This window comes from Podarcis raffonei, chromosome 13 (genome assembly GCF_027172205.1).
Source record: "Podarcis raffonei isolate rPodRaf1 chromosome 13, rPodRaf1.pri, whole genome shotgun sequence".
NCBI lineage: Eukaryota > Metazoa > Chordata > Lepidosauria > Squamata > Lacertidae > Podarcis > Podarcis raffonei.
In genome coordinates this window covers 27,922,378-27,940,618 of record NC_070614.1, presented here as the reverse complement: position 1 = coordinate 27,940,618, position 18,241 = coordinate 27,922,378, and the positions used below count along the sequence as shown (strand labels likewise).

The following is an 18,241-nucleotide window of genomic DNA, read 5'->3' as shown; positions in this document are numbered from 1 at the left end:
CGGATTCGAACTGCCGACCTTCCAATTGGCAAGACCAAGAGGCTCAGTGGTTTAGACCACAGCGCCACCTGCGTATGTGGCAGGGAATGTATGACAACAGGAGGAAATGATGAACTGTTCCTGCTGGAGGACCACCAAGCTAGAAGCATGTAACAACATAAACAGTGCACCAGCAAAAATTCCCCGATCTCTCTCTCTCTTTAATGGAGCCAGTGCCATCCTACTGGCTAGAGTATTGGACCTAAGCATGGAAGCCTCAGGCTCATCTACCACTTTTGCCATGGGTTGCAATGCTGGTTCCTTTCTGGCAAATCAAGGTATGACCATTTCAAAGCATTTTGCATTCTGAAAGTGCTACAGAAATACTAAGAACGGCATTCTGATTACAACCGCAGTTCCTGATTTCCCACTTTGCAGATTGGAATGAGTTTTGAAATGGGGAAGATTGAGGATGCAATAGACCAGGCTAATGGATTAGATCAAACACAATGAGGATCGGCGTTTCGGTTTCCTGGAAGCAAAGAAATACCTATTGCTATGCTCCCATCAGGCTCAGGCCATTTTAAAAAAGGGGAAACTCTCAGCCAGGCCTGATTCATACATGGTGTGGGCCACAGACGAAAGTGCTTCCCTGTGTCCATGTTCTTTGTAAATGCAATGCCCATCATGCACTTACCATGAACACTGGGTTATTTGCATGCAGCTAGCAGATCAGAGACCCCTGACTTCTATGCGTATTGTGTGCTGAGCATGAATGGCTCAGTAGCACACAATGCATCTTAACGGGGCAGGGCACATGTGGACATTGACACAGGCAAATGTTGTGCCTCTGAAACATGGGATTTGGCAAACGTGCCCCCTTCTCAACCATTTCATCCAGTGAGGAAAAATACCAGCTGAGTCAAACTGCAGATGCTGGACAATGAGGCTGTACTGATAACTCTCTCCAATGGCTGGGACTGAAGTCATCTTATCTTTCTTTCTTTTGTTGTTCTTTTATATATATATATATACAAAAGTACATTTACAAAGGACAAATAGCTGGAAGCATGCTGGAAAAGTGAGGGAAGATGGGATGGTCAGGGTCTCTGAACTCCTCACATGAGCAACGCCGCAACATTCTCGGTGTAGGTCAGAAATGCATCCAGCTGAGGAAGGTCCCTGAGAAAATGGTCCACACGGCTGTCAGTCATGCAGTGGGGGTAGGCCACCACATGCTGGGGGGGCGGGCACAAATGGAGGTCAAGGATTAGCCGGGGAGCCAGGAACGAAGGCAGCACCTCACATCAAGGAACCCACCCACCCACTCCGCATGTAACTATCAGTTTCCAGGAACTCACTGTGGCTCAGGCTCTGCGGGGAAGACTTTGAGTACACGACAAACGAGAGGCCTCGTGGTACTGTCCCACCTCTTTTTTCGTTTTTGGTGGGGGCTGCCCCAATCCTGAGCGACAGCCACCTCCCAACACACATATACACACACACATAAATATACAGACAGCCCTGAAGGTTTTAAAACTGGTACAGGGACAGACGGACGACAACACACTCAGGCGGCCTCTCCCTGCCCAGAGAAGGCCTTTTCACATGGGGGGGGGCGCATGCGACACAGAATTATTGGGGAGCATGTCTGAATGAGGGAGTGGTTTGGGCAGCGGGAGGGAGTGGTACGCCAAGATATAAAGAGTCCCCCTTGGGCCAGGCGAGCTGATGTCAACCAGCGTCTGTTGCCGTGGAAGTGTGACCCAGAGGCAAAGTGGGGGGGGGCGGAAAAGGGGCGTGAATTACAGCGGTGGAAATCTCCCTCACACTCAGCACCCATAAGAGCTGCCTGAAACGACCTTCGAAAGGGGTGGTGGAAAGCAAAAGCGGGCTTGAGCACATGTCCAAGCCCAGCTGGGGGGCAAGCGAGAGATCACGCGGGTCCTGGCGCTCAAGCCAGTCCCTCCCCCCAGTCCTCTTCCCCTGTCCAAACCAAAGCCATATCCTCAGTCCATCTAGAAGATTCCATGAAATAGTGATTAGCCAGGTGCTCAGGGTTGGGATGGGCTGGAGAGTAAGGCAGGGCTGCTCCTGCCTTGCTGCTGCTGACTTCTCTGTTTTACTCTTTGGCCTTGCTTCGCGTGCTCATCCGGCCTTCAAATTTCTGTGAGTGCGTCGGCAGGCACCAGGCCTCGCTTTTTGCCACTCGTCACCTTGATGAAACCCTCGTTCTCCTTGGACTTCCCCACACCAACACAGATCTGGGAGGAACAGAAGATGACGGAACGAAACGTGAGCAAACAGGTCAAGATTTTATAATGCAGAATGCAGCCGGAACAACAACCAAGTCAATCCTTACTTATTTATTAGGTGGCAGGAACTGGCATCCTCAAAATCTCAGGGGGGGGGTTGTATTCTTCTTTAAGAAAGCAAGTTTCTAGTCTCAATGGTTACAAAGAAAAGCTGGAGGCAAAAGGCTTACAACATATGGAGTGTGTGCATTGTGAATATTCAGCTCCCTGAGTTATGACGGAAAATTTCCCCCTTGATATTCTAGTGGAGAAGCTGGTAAAATGTGGCCTGGACAAGGCAACTGTTAGGTAGCTGACTGGCCAAACCCAATGAGTGCTAACAAATGGTTCTTCAACATCCTGGGGAAAAGGGGCAAGTAGGGTGCTGCAGGGTAGCTAACACTGCAGAAGACAGCATCAGGATTCTTGGTGACCTTAACAGATCGGAGAACTGGGCCCAAACTAGCAACATGAATTTCAATAAGGATAAATGTAAGGTTCTACCCTTAGGCAGGAAGAAACAGTTGCACAAATAGAAGATGGAGCACACATAGTTTTACAGCAGTACGTGTGAAAAGGATCTGGGGTCTTAGTAAACCACAAGCTTAACATGAGTCAACAGTGTGATGTTGCAGCAGCAAAAGAAAGCTAATGTTATTCTAGGCTTCATCAACAAAAGCTTAGTGTCCAGATCAAGGGGTGTAATAGTACCACTCTATTCGGCCTTGGTCAGACCACACCTGGAGTACTGTGTCCAGTTTGGGGCACCACAATTTAACAGGGGATATTGACAAGCTGGAGAGGAGGGCGACCAAGATTATCAAGGGTCTGGAAACCAAGCCTTATGAGGAATGGTTGAAGGAGCTGGGTAACAGGAGACTGACAGCCATCTTCAAATGTCTCACGGGCTGTCACATGGAAGATGGAGCAAGCTTGTTTTCTTCTGCTCTGGAGACCAGAAGATTTCAACGGATTCATGTTATTAGAAAGGAGATTCTGACTAAACAACTTTCTGACAATATGATCTGTTCAACGGTGGAACGGACTCCCTCAGGAACTGGTGGACTGTCCTTCCTTGGAGGTTTGTAAGCAGAGGTTGGATGGTTACCTGTTATGGATGCTTTAGTTTAGATTCCTTTAGTTTAGATTGCAGGGGGCTGGACTTGGGCGTCCCTTCCCACTCTACGATTCTGTGATTCTCTCCCTTACAAATGAAACAAGCCTCCAATTTTATCCCTCAGCACCATAAAAATCCTTGCACAATCCAGCAGCGGTGCAGATAAAGGAACAACAACAAGGACGCAATTTCCCACTTCATTGACTTCATATACACGTTGAACATGGTGAACTGATTGTATCCTGCCAGCGATTATGCTGAGGCATTCACTATCCATATATTCCCTTATAGGAATAAATAGAATTGATATTTCTACAGCGGCCCTTTATGACATAGAAGAGGTTCCCCCCACCCCTTTGTCCCCGGTAGTGTGACTCGAGAGACCTTGTCGCATCTATTGTGATGACTATGTTCTTGGTTGATCACGTATACAATCCGCACAGGAGTCAACACCGCCAGTGGTTATCACTGTAACATTTGAGTTGAACACTCCTGTGCATTCCAAGTCCCCATCCCTCTTGAACTAACAAGGACCTGCTAATGATCTACTCTAAGCCACTCAATCCGCCTGCTTGATATGCCATCCTGCCGGTCTCAGTGGGCCAAGTGCCAGCAGACAGCATCTTCTGGTGCATCTTAATACACACCTCAGGCAAAGCATGCAAATCTCAGAAGCGGAAGATGCAGGTGGCTTCACATTTGGAGCAAAATGAATGAGACCCAGCAAATTCTGAGGCAAACCATAGGAGGAGGAGATGCAAGGGACTCTCTGGAGCTCCTCGCCTTCTCCTCCAGGGTCTGAACTCTCGTCCTCCTCATTCTTCTTCTTCTTCTTCTAGGGGGTTTAATAGGGAACTCTCCTTCTGACTGGTTGCTTCTAAGGCAGGGGTCAGCAAACTTTTTCAGCAGGGGGCCAGCCCACTGTCCCTCAGACCTTGTGGGGGGCCGGACTATATTGTGTGTGTGGGGGGGGGAATGAACGAATTCCTATGCCCCACAAATAACCCAGAGATGCATTTTAAATAAAAGGACACATTCTACTCATGTAAAAACACGCTGGTTCCCAGACCGTCCGCAAGCCAGATTTAGAAGGCGATTGGGCTAGATCCGGCCCCCGGGCCCTAGATTGCCTACCCATGTTCTAAGGAGCTGTAGTTGTTGAAGGAGGCAAACTCTTTTCCTGTTGCTGGGCTCTGACTAAGTGCCTCTTATGGCTCACACTCAGAAGAGAGCACTGATAGCCAGGGGGGAAAACGTACATAGGATCCATACTAGACTCCGCTTGAGACATCTAGCTCGCCTTCAAGTGACAGAAATGTGGCATTTTAGATTGAACTTTCGCATTTGCAAAAACATTGAGCTAGTCCTCTAGAAAGTGGAGGGGGGATTATTGGGCTGTTTTTGTTATGTATTTTGTGCTTTCTATATTGCAGTTTTATGTTGTGAACCTCCCTGAGACATGCGGGTATAGGGCAATATACATATTTAACAAATAAGAATGATTATATAGTCATACCTTGGAAGTCGAACGGAATCCATTCCAGAAGCCCATTCGACTTCCAAAACGTTTGGAAACCAAGCCGCTGCTTCTGATTGGCAGCAGGAGCTTCCTGCAGCCAATCAGAAACCACAGAAGCCCCGTCGGACATTCAGGTTCCAAAAGAATGTTCGCAAACCAGAACAATTGCTTCTGGGTTTGTGGCATTCAGCAGCCAAAACATCCGAGTTCCAGGGCATTCGAGATCCAAAGTACGACTGTAATTGATGCAGTCTAGAAGAGCGTTAGCTTTTTTTTTTTTTTTGCTGCCACATCACACTGTTAACTCATGTTAAGTTTGTGGTCCACTAAGACCCCTAGATCCTTTTCACATGTACTGCTAGCAAGCCAGTTGTCCCTCACCTTTCATTTGTGCAGCTGGTTCTTCCTGCTTAAGAACCGCCAACCCTCAGAGGTGCTCGTGCCCTGTATGCTAGAGGGACTGCTTGGGGGTGTGTCTCCTCCAAGGGCAGGCAATTTGGCAGAGATCCAGCAGCAAGAGAGATTGAGTGCTCCAGACGTACCCGACGGGAGAGAACCGTGACGTTAGTTCACTCCTGGCACACAGATTGGAATCATTACAATCTCTCCTGTTTTAAAATTGATAGCATTTCATATTGCTTTTGCAATATTTGGTTTCTGTAATGTTAGATGCAACGCGACAAATAACTGAGAAAAGTGACACCATCCCTGCTCAGTTAACCAAAAGGCAACTCACTGTATTTACTCGAGTCTAATGTGCCATCGAATCTAATGCACACCTCAATTTTCAGAACCTTGAAACCAAAAAGAGTATTTGCTGGCGAATGTAATGTGTCATCGAATCTAATGGGCACCTTAATTATCGCAACGTAATTGGCCAAAAAAGGTGAGCATTAGATTCGAGTAAATACGGTAATATGAGTCAAAGCACACATACCATAATCTTTCTCTACAACCCCCCTCTATAGCCCATTTGATAGCTCCGTCTGGCAGAGCGTGATACTCATATTCTCAGGGTTGTGGGTCTGAGTCCCATGTATGCAAAGAAAGGAAGGGGCGGGCATAGATGACCATGTAAACAGGCCAATTTGGTGATATGAACTAGGCTTTGAGAAAAAAACACATTAGCAGATATGTAGTTAATTATGTATGAGATGCTATGCCTTGGAATGCCAAAATTCTGCGAACTTACATGTGATTTTTGTTTTGTTTTAAAAAACTGCAAATAGCAGTCACTGGGGAGCCTGATCAAGACTGGAGCTGTGGCATACAGGGAGAGGGGTTTTAACACTTCCTGCCCTGCTGCAGTTCTGACCAATATCACCCCTCTGAAATTGCTATTTACATTGGCCACAAAGCTCCCAATGGAGGCAAGTTACTGTCATGTGCTTAGCATCGCACATAGCTCCAGGCAGAACACAGGATGCAAACGTGTGATCCTCCTAGAGCAGGCTTGTCCAACTTCCAAGAGACTGTGATCTACTCCCACTATAAAAAAAAACTGGCGGTGATCTACTGGATTGACCAAGGTTGTTGAACTTTTTTTAGTAAGTCAAAATTGTTGAGCTTTTTGGGTTTGGGTGAGATCAAAGCTGCTTTTTGGGGGGGTGGGAGGGGTCCCAAGATCTACCGTGATCTACCATAGGCACCCTGCAATTTACCAGTAGATCACGATCTACCTGTTGGCCATCCCTGCCCGAGAGTTTTCTTCAAAACTACAAGGACTAGAAACTTGATTTTTTAAAAAATAAAAAGGACACTTGGGATTTTCAGATGTCTATAATGTACAGATACTTTATGGGCAAAGAAGACCCCATATAGGATGTTTGCTCCTACCTGATTCTCCTTAACGCTGAGCTGCCCCTGTTCCTTACTTCCATAGAAAGTCTTGCAGCATCTCCAGACTGTTTCACCTGGGCGGACCCGCTGCACAAAATTGGCTGGAAAGAAACCCACGCGGTCACCCATCTTCCCCTAGGATACAAAAAAGAAAAAGTGAGCTATACATACCACCCAGCATTGCCTCTAAAGGCCCATTTGGCCTTCGTGGCTAAGAGAGCCTATTTGCAGCTCCAGCAGGTTCACTAATTACAGAGAGAGAGAGAGAGAGAGAGAGAGAGAGAGAGAGAGAGAGAGAGAGAGCTTTGAACCTGTGATCCAAATTCTGGTTGGGCTACTGAAGTGCATTCTACATGGAGATGCCCTGAAAGACAGTGGGGCTGTTGCAATGGGTGCAGATTGCAGCAACACCGGTCAGACTCGTTTTGCCCCACTCCTATGTGATCTGCACTGCCTGCCAATTTGCTTCTGAACCCAGTTCAAAGAGCTTATGCTTACATACAACTCCCTAAATGCATTGAGCCCCAAATATCTAGAGGAGAATCTCCTCCTGTATAGATCTGCTTCGTTGCTGAAATCAGCCAGGGAGGTCCCGTTAGCAGCATCGCTGCTCTCTGAGCTCCAGAAGGTGGCAGAGCATGAGAGGGCCTTCTCTATGGTGGCTCCCAGGCTGATGAATTCCCTCCTTTCCAAGGAGCAATATTGCATAGTCACGATACATATTTCAGTTACAGCTGAAGAAGCACCTCTTTGCCCCAGGCCTTCGGCGAGGAATGAAAGCGTAACTTGTCAGTTTAATGCTCCTCTCCTCTTTAAATTGTCATTGTAATGTTCTCATTCAACTCTCATTGCAATGTTGGTTGATTTAGGCAGATTGATAGTGGTGTTCTCAGTAGGGGTCCAATTGGGCAAGGCTGTGGGGTCTGCCAGAGTTTCTCAGCAGGTGGGTGGAAATTTGCAAGGTTCAGCAGTGTGTTTGCTTGTTTGTTTGCAATTCTCTGCCCTCTTACTCAATGGACAATTTCTGAGAGGCAGAAAAAGTTAAGTTACATTTCGCTTTCTTTTTTAAAATGGTCATTTGTAATATTTGATACTTGGTTAATAAAACCATTTTTAGAAAATTCAGGGGGAGCAGGAAAGAGGTGTAATAGTCTGCCCTTCAAGCCATGAAAGGTTCACCTCTTTTTTTCTGATATGTGTCAGCTGGTTATGGGGTCGAGAGAAATACTACATCATGCATAGGCAAACTCGGCCCTCCAGATGTTTTGGGACTACAATTCCCATCATCCCTGACCACTGTTAGCTAGGGATCATGGGAGTTGTGGTCCCAAAACATCTGGAGGGCCGAGTTTGCCTATGCATGGACTATATGCTCAGAGAGGCTTGCTCTCAACGCTGCAGGAACTCTTGCCTTTCCAACCTCAGGTGGCATCAAACAGCAAGAGTAGATGGATAAAATTAGATATTTCCACAGTATCACACTGGGGCTTTCTGAAGAAGCACAGGAAAAGCAGCAGAGTCGGAGTGGACAGGGCAGCAGAGGGCAAGGCTCCATCTTCTGACTCTTTATGGGCAGCCCGGAGGCTCTGGAAGTGTGAAGAAGCATGCTCTTGAAACCTGCCATGTTGCTATAGCAACAGGGACAAGGAACCTGATGTGTGTCTGGCTGCCTCAGAGGCCAAGGCCTTTCCCTGAGGGCCTATAAAGTGCGTGAGAGAGAGAGACAAAAAATTGGAGGGAGGGAGGTGTGTTAAGGACACTGTGGGCTTGTGGGTAGAGACAGAGGAACCCACAAAAAGCAGAACCTACAGAGCAAGATGTGCACATTTGCAACTGTGATTGAGAGGGTCCTGAAGGAGAAAAGGGCAGAAGGCATGGTAGCAAAATAGATAAGAATGGGGGGGGGGGTTATTTTAAAAATTGTACATAGGAAGTACAGGTTCGAATCTCTGTGCCCTCTCCCTTTACCTCTCAGGGATGTCCTTTATTTATGGAGAGAATATTTATATCCTGCTTTTTTATTATTTATTGTATTCATACCTCTCCCTCCCTCCAAGGAACTCAACGCGGCCCACACACTTCTCCCCGTCTCCATTTTATCCTTCCAGAAACCTCATGAGGTAGGCTAGGCTGAGAGTGAGTGATTGGGCCTCATGAGTGAGTGGCGATTTGAACCCTGGTCTCCCAGGTTGTAGTCCGGAGCCCTAACCACTAAGCCGCACTGGTTCTACACCCAAGAGGCCCCAGAGTGGTTTACGCAGTAAAACTGGAGAAAACAACTGGGATGCTTCTGTTCTGCTCACCTTCCACCAGTCCTCATTGGAATCATCCATCAGCATGATTCGATCTCCAGGCCTGAGGAGAGACAGAGAAAGTCATGATTGAACTCAATGAGCTTGGGAGTGGGGAGGTGGTGGCAGATGACAGAAGGTCCCTGCTAAAGGGATGCCATCCTAGGGCCCAAAAGATGCCCATGGGCAGGGGAGGACTTCGGTGGCACCCTCTGCAAGGCCAAAATTAAACACACACACACACACCACTGCTTTTCACCTTCTGTTCTGCTCAGTCCATAGTTGTGATTCCCTGCAGCAGCCCCCAAGCTTGGCACCCAGAGTGGCAGAACTGGTCACCCTACCCTAAAATCCACCTCTGCTACTGGTAATATACATCACCCATCCGCAGCTGGCATCCTCACCAACTGCCATAATAATATTTAGCCTATAAACAGGACTTTCCCTTAAGCACTCAAAGCACTTCCCTCACATCACCTAAAAGGGCAATCCTAACAAATGCACCAACTGATGTGTGGTAGGTTTCCTCCTGCTGTCCTCCATCAGCAGATAGAAATACCAGTGGTGTTCATGGGACTTCTTTGCCCAAGCTGCAGAAAAGCCACCACCAAAAGTTCTCCCCCCCCCCGCCCAAATCTTAATTTTCTGCTCTCTTTTTTTTAAGTCAGGTGTTCAATCTGCTCTTGTACACATATTATTGGTGAGCATTGTACGTTGTTTTCAGTCTTATTTTTTAAGGTTGGTTTCTGCAAGTCACGTTGAGCTCACCTTTACGAAAAGAGCGGTGAATAAATAAATATAACAAATAAAAGGGGGCAGTCTCCAAAATGGCATTTTCTTTTTCTTTCTTTTAAAAAAATATTTATACATTTCTCACTGATTTTACAGTCTTTTTGACATTTTAAAAACTGGCTTCCTTCCCCCTCTTTCTACGGTTCCTTAAATTTATTTTTAATATCTTCTGCATATCCAAATTAACTTAACTTACTCATTTATCTTCTTTCAATATATACTGTTATGTAGCTGCAGGTTATTACAATAATCCTGCCGGTGTTTTTATCTGTTTACAATTTGTCTGTAAATATTCAATAAACCATTTCCATTCTTTTATAAACAGTTTGTTCTCTTGATTTCTTATTCTTCCGGTAAATTTTGCCATTTCTGTATTTCCCATATGTTTTTGTATCCAGTCCCAGCAAAGGAAGAATGGATATAAAATGGTACTTTCAGTCCACTAGCTACAGAGATCTGCCGATTCCTAGAGGGGCCTGGAACTGGTGTAGTGGGGGAAGTAAACAAAACCAAATCTGCCTCCATCTTCTGCCCTCGCAGGTGGATAGGGCTTCAGAGGCATATAGCGCAGGCATGGGGAACCTTTGGCCCTCCAGTTGTTGCGGAACTACAACTCCCATCAGTCCCAGCAGGCCTGGCCAATGGCCAGGAGTGATGGGAGTTGTAGTTCAGAAACACCTGAGGGCCAAGGGTTCTGCTGCTCCACCTCTCCCTTGATGCCACCCCACCTAGGATTGCTCTGTTAATAGACTGGCCAGTACTTATTGTTATTCCCAAATTGTGGGTGTGTCTCCACAAATTGTGGGTGTGTTTCCAAAGGCCAGCATGCAAGTTCCATTGGCCAAGGGGACCCACAATCCAAATAATCACCAGCTCCTGAACCAATGGGCTCTCAAGATAAGCCAAAGGGGAAGACTTACTTCAGGGGTAAATCGTTGATCTCCTGAGGCAAAAACTTGTAGAGAGCGACATATGAGTACATGGGCGAGACCTCCTTTCGTGCACAGCCTTGAGTTGACTGTAGGAGGAAGAAAGAGCCGTAAGGAGAAACAGAGCTTGGAAATTTTAACCCAGGCTTTTAACCCAGGGCATTTTTTAATTATTATTTTTTTGAACTAGGGCTGCCAACTTTTAAAAAAAAACAGTATTTTTTTGCTCCTGTACCTTTGGAGAGCAGCATGAACTGAAGGTATAATCCTGCTTCTCTCCATGCTCTAAGAAGTAGAACCTGCTCACAAGGTTGTGATCAGTTGGCAGCCCCTGTTGCTGTGTGCCATTTTAAACAACAGACTCCATTCTGGAGCAAAGTTACTGTACATCATTCCTGTACATTTTTCACTAGAGGCAGGAAAAGAGCACACCCTTAGGTGCCTTGCAAGACAGGTTCTGTTGTGGGTGGGTGCACTTTAGCCTTTTTTAGCATACGCAAAACTGGAAAAGGCTAAAAATACTTTAAAAAAATAATAATCAAGACCTTTCCCAGCCAAGGTGAGGGAAGTGCAATGCAATATCTGCAGCGGCTTTTCATCTGTCTTGCCAAATGTGCTTTAGCACAATGCGGAGGAAGAAGGATTTCGCTATTTTCCATTTTCAGGGCTGGGTTAGGGCTTCAAAAAGGAATGGCACAGGGTGGGAGGGACATAGCAGGGAAGTGGCAGGATGTAGCAGGAAGGGATGTTGATGACATGTGGATGAAGGCATAATTCACCTGTTGCCCTGGGCTCTTTTCTTCCGACGTAGTTCCCTCACCCTCTGCTGGTGCTGAGAAAACTGAAACAAATCAAGAGGTGGGATATCAGACGTTGCAAGTTCCCAAGGAATGTGTGCACTAGTACCAGACAGATTGGCTTTTCTCTATATCACCTGCAGGAGGTGCTGCCATGTATAACTCCTCTCTCCCACGCAAGGCTATGCTACAGGCATTGGAGACTACCTAGGATTCGGAGGGGGGAGGGGTCACCACCAATCCAAAGTGACATTGGTTCCCATTAACGGCTAGGCACACATTTAGGACCTGACTTCTGGTTTTCTTTCTCACCACTTTCTTCCTCCCCTGCGGCAGAACAGGGAGCTACCCAGAGAAATTGAGAATTCTAAAATTCCAGATTTGGGCAAAGCTATATTTAGGTACCCGCAAAGCAAAAGTTAGCATTAGAGCTAAGATCCTGTACTCTTTCTAATGTGGGCTTTGTTTGGGGTACAAAATGTAATTTATTTATTTTTTTATAGTGGCTTTTAAGTGCATGCATGCAATATTCACAACAGATGACTCTCCCCACCCCATCTCCCAACGCAATATGGATTGAATTTTCCGTGGAACCAGCACTGACAGGGCAACTTTTCAATGTTTAAAAAGTGACACGAGCACATCATTTGTTTCTTTTTTCACGTGAGTTAGAAAGACCAGAAACTTTTGGCTTTGCTGCAGCCTTTTGCAACTGATGCTTCCCCCCATGCATTAAGCTCTACTTGTGTGGGTTAACTTCTGGTGAGGGCTAGTGAGATGGGAATTCTTATCTCTATCATTCCCATTAACCAAAAAACGGTGGCTCTACTCACCGTCATCAGGCTGACTTTCCTCTGTTGTCTTTCCAGCACCTTCTGGGTCCTCAGCCACTTCTTCCTTCTCATTCTAGGAGAGAGATGCACACACGCACAAACACACATGGACATGAGGGAGCAGAACTGAGTAGGAAACAGTTCCTTAATGGTGCAGGACCTACGCCTCTGTGTTCATGTGACTGAGGTGACTTGCATGGTTTGCCCCATTTAGAAGCCTTGGCTTGCAAGCTGTGGAAAATGCCCAGATAACTAAACAAAAGCTTTTCGTATTGTGTCTATTAGGCAAGAATTATATTGTTGTTGTTGTTGTTTTAAATAGCACAGTTATTAATTAGACTTGTAAAACACAGTTGACTTTTAAGCTGGGCAATCCACTTCTATTCTTTCCTAGAAACCCAAGTGGGAAGCACAGGCCATCATAAAAGGGTCAGAGCAAAACCACCCCCATTCTGTTGCCATCTTCCATCATAAGAAGAAAGGAGAGTTCGGGGTGGTGTGGGGAGTATAACACATTTCCCATAAAATTGTATTTAAAAGAATTATTGGGAGGGAGGGGTATAATTCAAAATGAATTTTGTTCCATTCCTTGTTCCTCCTCACTCCTGGCCCCACTAAAACCCAAGTCACAAAGGAGAACTGGAGTTTTCCCTACAAGTTTGAAGATTCTAGATTCTGGCTTGATACAAACAATTGTGTGCATTGCTTTCTTGATTTCTTATTGGCTTCCACCTGAAGGGCCAATCAGGGACTGCTAGTTATACCTGTTTTGTGTTAGCTCCTCCTCCTCTTTCTGGTGCACCATTCCTACCCTTCCCTTGCAATCCTTTCCACAACCATGCCCTGAATCTCAGACGTGGGATTCCCACAACCCCTGGAATCTTCACCTGTGACCTCTCCTGTCTACCCAAATGCATCTTTTGCACGTGGCATGACCATACCAGGCTCCTGGTGGGGGACTCTGAGGTGCTGCTGAAGCTGGAGCGATTCATGTAGGCCAGTGACGTGCCATAGCGCAGGGTCTCGTAAATGGGGTCCACCTTTCCACTGGGGCCTGCTGGTGAAGGGAAGACCACTTCAGAGCTGGATTCTCAAAGCAGGAGGCAGGGGCAAAGGCAGCTGCCTCATATCAAGTCAGTCTACCCCACTATTCTGAGTTTATCTATCGGCTCCCACCCTCTCTTTCACACACCAGAATTTGTAAAACTGCAGGTTTCAGACCTTTCTATAGACCCACTCTGTCCTGATCACCCTAATCCCAAATTCATGGTGGTTTCATCTTGGGGGGGGGGGGTAAAAGTCCTCTGCATCATATCAACATTGGAAGGCTAGGACTCAACCTTTAAAATATTTGAGGCTCAGCTAAAGCAGCTTGACCCAATTTTACTTATTTTAACAACACAGCGGGTCAAGAAGATCTCCACCAACCAAGACTTATCCACTCCTCACTTCCAAGTTGCACCCACAAAAGGGTAGAGTTGGCTTCCATGAATCCCAAAGCATCCTACTGCCTCTATAAATCGCAACAGCCTGAAAGTCAAATGACTTCCCTTCCCTGTCCCCACCTCTGGAAGCTACCTAATAACAGAAGCATAACTTCTTCCTACTGTTGTGTATCTAGGAAGCCTCAAATCCAAAAGACCGTCTTTCCCAAAGGCTGAGCTGCTGTCAGACTTTTTGTTTTCCATTTCCCACCAGCCCTCTGTGGACCAGTCCACTCCTACCTGTAGGGGGAGACTCCTTGGGGGCTGCTGGCGGGGGCTGCGGCTCATGCACCAGCATCGGGGAGCTGAGATTGCGTCGGAAAGAGGTTGCCTGCTGAGGAGCAGAAGTGGGAAGAATGTGAGCGGATTCCGTGAATATACAGACTGTGGGCACATTCTGCCTTCCATGAGCGGAGGGGGTTAGGCAAGGCAGATAGTGAACCATTTTGCCCTATTGGCTATTAGTAGCCTGCGAACCACATGACTTTTCCAGCATCCAGCAGCTCAGACAGAGAGAGTGCAAGGCTAGATGAAGGGCTGTACAGAACTCCGCACATGAGCTGTCGAAAATGGGGATTTCCCAGTTTCGCACTATCCGCTCCCAGAAGCTGGTCTGTGGAGTCTTCCAGTGGTAGGCTACTCGCCCAAGCAGGCTATTCGCTGCTGTGAACTCCTCAGTGCGCATGAGAGCTACGAGAAGTTGAGAAATGGGAGCAGGCTCTAAGTTGACAGCAAATCTGCAGTTGCTGTGTGGATAGCTCAGTTGGCAGAAGATGGTGCAGGTTCGATCCCTGTATGGGACAGCTGCATATTCCTGCATTGAAGGGGGTTGTCCTAGGTGATCCTCAAGGTCCCTTCTAACTCTACAATTGTATTATTCAAATGCCAAAGCGATACCGAAGCTTCCTTGCCTTGCCTTCTTTTTGTGGCAATTGCTAAGCCACACAGTGTGGGGCCTTGTGCCTTGTCTTGGTTGCTGGGTTAGGTCACAAAGGGAGTGCAGTGCTTCTTCTCCCTTCAGCGGGGCTGACGAGGCAGCTCAGAAGCTGTGGCTTTCTCTGTCTCTTTCCATTGGGTGCTGACTCGTGCAAGCCACTTACCGTCTTGCCAGGACACTGCTGGTGGGAAACCTCTTCTGAACACCACAAATGAACGCTGGCTTTGCAGGTCTTGCATCGGAGGCCTTGCTTGGAGTTCCCTGTGAGGCAAAACAAACGCACAGAGATATTTTGGTGTAGGAATGATCACTGGGCAGCCTGCGAGCAGCCTCAGCTGTCTGCACGCGTGACCTTGGGGTGCGGAACATACTCCCCCCCCCCACAGATAAAGCCACAGCTGTCTGAACATCTTGCCCTCTATCTAACCCTTTGCTCTCTTAGTGGTCTGCCGTGCCCTGTCTGTGACCTTTGTCTGCTTCATCATACATTGTGCTAGGGGAAAATGTCTTGGTGGAAACAGGTGCCAAAATAACCTTGTCCCACCCCACGATCTCAGGATTGGAAGATGTGTAAAGGTCACAGTCCAAATGTATCTGGTTTTGCATATTGTGCCAATAAAAGGAGCTTCCGCAGAGCTAGCTGGCAGCTTGCTTGTGCACAGCTCACCTGCGTTACCAACTTCTGCCTCATGTCCTTTACTTCATTTTGGGTCCTTATGGAGGGTAAGGGACTTGGGCTGGATGACCCTCCAGGTCCCTTGTACAATTCTGTGGTTATCAGCGGATACAAGTCCTCGTGACTCACAACGGCTATATACTGTACCTTCAGGATCAGAGGCACCATGTCTCTGAATGCCAGTTGCTGGGGGAGAACAGTGGGAGAGGGATTTTGCGCTCATGCTCTGCTCATGGGTTTCCCAGAAGCAGCTGGGTGGTCCCTGTGGGATGCTAGACTAGATGGTCCTTTGGTCTGATCCAACAGGGATCTTCTTATGTTCACAAGGTCCTGTGCAGGTGGTGTGTGTGTGTGTGTGTGTGTGTGTGTAATATGAACTGGGGAGAGAACATTTCCACAAGAAAGGAGACAAAGGGAGGAAGGGGCATAGCTCAGTGGTGCAGCACATGTTCTGCAGGCAGAAGATCCCAAGTTCAATCCCTGGCAGGCCTGGAAGAAACCCTGGAGAGCTGCTGTCAGCTGTTGCCAAAACAACTGGGCTTAGATGGGCCAATGGTCTGAGGCGGTATAATGCGGCTTCCTAGGATCCCAATTAGCCAAGCGCCAGGCGCATTTTGCGACTGGGGATTGTCAGAATGCGAGTGCTTTGAGAAGTCTGGCTACCATGTACAGCGATTAAGACTCAAGAATAAAACTGCTGCTGCTGGTGCTGAAGGCACAGGAGGAGAAACGCGTTCCCTCACGACTCCAAAGTAGGATCACTGCTGCACAGCGAAGTGCCACTTCCCCGGCCGCAGGCCAAGTCACCCTTGTAAAAAAGGACTCAATGGCAACTAGACTTTCTATTTTTGCACCCATAACCCAGGAGCCATGAGGCGAACAGCTTTTCTATCTTCATTCTAACACTGCCTGATAGAGAACACCACCTATTGTACAGAGAGATGCAGCTGTTTCCCACACTTCGCTTCCTCCTGCAATAAGATGCTTCGATGTTAACCAGGTCAGTTTCGTTGTGAGAACTGGAGGCATTTTTTGAAATACTTGCTCATTTACGAACAAAGATGTCGAGGAACTGGCAGGAGGCGGCAGGCACCTATATAATATGCAGGAAGCAAACGGCATGGCCACCACTGAGCCCCTCCTGCCCCAATTCCCCCTCTAGCAGCTTCTCGCCAGCCAGCTGCAGAATCTGGGATGTCTCCTTCGCTGCCTGCATCCCAGCTGCAAAAGCCTCCGCTCACAAACAGACGAGTTACGCTAGCACCCGGCAGCCACTGAGGCTCATTTGCGCCAGCATCTTCCAGCGTCAAATAACTAATGCTTATTAAGGATGCAAAAGCTAGGGCCGAAAAGGTCATCTCCACATCTAGCCGTAATGCAACATTTGAAGACAGCCACGGATGCCGGTGGTAAAGGGCAGAAGAGAAAGATGACAAGAGTCGAGGGTACCTCTCTCTGTGTGTGTAGACGCACATGTATTAGCCAGAACTGCAAAGCGTGAGTCAGGACCCCAGAGCAAGAGGCCTTCAAATACGTACCTACAATAAGCTGGTGGCAGATTTCGCAAGGGTTGTGCTTCTTGAAGATGTACTCTTGGAAGCTGTGCGTCTTAATGGGCTTGAGGGGGGCCAGAGCCCTGGGGGTCGCTCTGGGAGAGTGCTCTGCCTCCGTGAGGGCCGGCGGCGGAGACGGAGGCGGCAGGGAATCTGGGGGGCTGAGGAGCACGTCGGAGGGGAGCTTGAACTCGCTGTTGGAGCGCAGGAAGAAGTTCTCGACACTCTTGCTCCGCAGGATGGTTTTGAGAGAGAGGGAGCGCTTGAAACGCTGCAGCTAAAGGGCAGGTGGGAGAGAGGGTGGGAAAAAGAGGAGAAAATAAGAAAAGCTACGTTTTGCGGGGAGAGAGACTTTTCACACAAGTAGAAAGTTTGCAGAGCTTTCACTAGGCCATTATTGGACCTCCCAAGCCTTGAGAACAAACAACCGTGTTGGGAAACAACTATGAGAAGTGCTCAAAATGCGTAAAATATTCGTTTTTTTGATTGATTTAAAAGCCGTTTCTAACCTGCTTAATACTCAAAAAGCTCTCTAAGCAGTATGTACCAATACGAGACAAAAGCACCATGGAAACAGATACAAACACAAAAAAGTATATTATAAAAACAAACTTTCAGTAATAACAGGGGGAGTATCTCATCTTGCATTGGGACGCGGGTGGCGCTGTGGGTTAAACCATAGAGCCTAGGACTTGCCGATCAGAAGGTCAGCGGTTCAAATCCCCACGACGGGGTGAGCTCCCGTTGCTCGGTCCCTGCTCCTGCCCACCTAGCAGTTCGAAAGCATGAAGTGCAAGTAGATAAATAGGTACCGCTCCGGCAGGAAGGTAAACGGTGTTTCCGTGCGCTGCTCTGGTTCGGCAGAAGCGGCTTAGTCCTGCTGGCCACATGACCCGGAAGCTGTACGGTGGCTCCCTCGGCCAACAAAGTGAGATGAGCGCCACAACCCCAGAGTCGGCCACAACTGGACCTAATGGTCAGGGGTCCCTTTACCTTTAATCTCATCTTGCAGGTCAGGGAAAGCACATGCGAAAAAGGTGTCTGAAGCCAGCAGATGTATGAGGCTTCATATATGGCAGAGGGAAGGAAATTCAAGTGGGAAGGGGCAAAATACCTAATAAAAACAAAAACAACCCAATAGCCCCCCCCAACACATTTTAAAAGGGCATAGGATGTAAATCGGATCAACCAAAGGCCTGGT

General features: G+C 47.5%; 1 protein-coding gene across 2 annotated transcripts in view; it reads right to left on the bottom strand.

Moving 5' to 3' along the window:
- Positions 1-907: 907 nt before the first annotated feature.
- Positions 908-18,241, bottom strand: part of STAC2 (SH3 and cysteine rich domain 2) — a 38,312-nt gene continuing 20,978 nt past the window's right edge. Inside the window, exons 2-11 of one of the 2 annotated variants that reach the window (XM_053361730.1) lie at positions 17,026-17,317; positions 14,975-15,072; positions 14,115-14,208; positions 13,332-13,447; positions 12,391-12,463; positions 11,540-11,601; positions 10,752-10,849; positions 9,052-9,103; positions 6,746-6,883; positions 908-2,243 (exon numbers count right to left, since the gene is read on the bottom strand). In XM_053361730.1, the coding sequence (XP_053217705.1) occupies positions 2,139-2,243; positions 6,746-6,883; positions 9,052-9,103; positions 10,752-10,849; positions 11,540-11,601; positions 12,391-12,463; positions 13,332-13,447; positions 14,115-14,208; positions 14,975-15,072; positions 17,026-17,317 (1,128 nt within the window). In that variant the 3' untranslated portion in view covers positions 908-2,138. The remainder of the gene's footprint in view (positions 2,244-6,745; positions 6,884-9,051; positions 9,104-10,751; positions 10,850-11,539; positions 11,602-12,390; positions 12,464-13,331; positions 13,448-14,114; positions 14,209-14,974; positions 15,073-17,025; positions 17,318-18,241) is intronic. The other variant, XM_053361731.1, reaches the window with a different exon arrangement.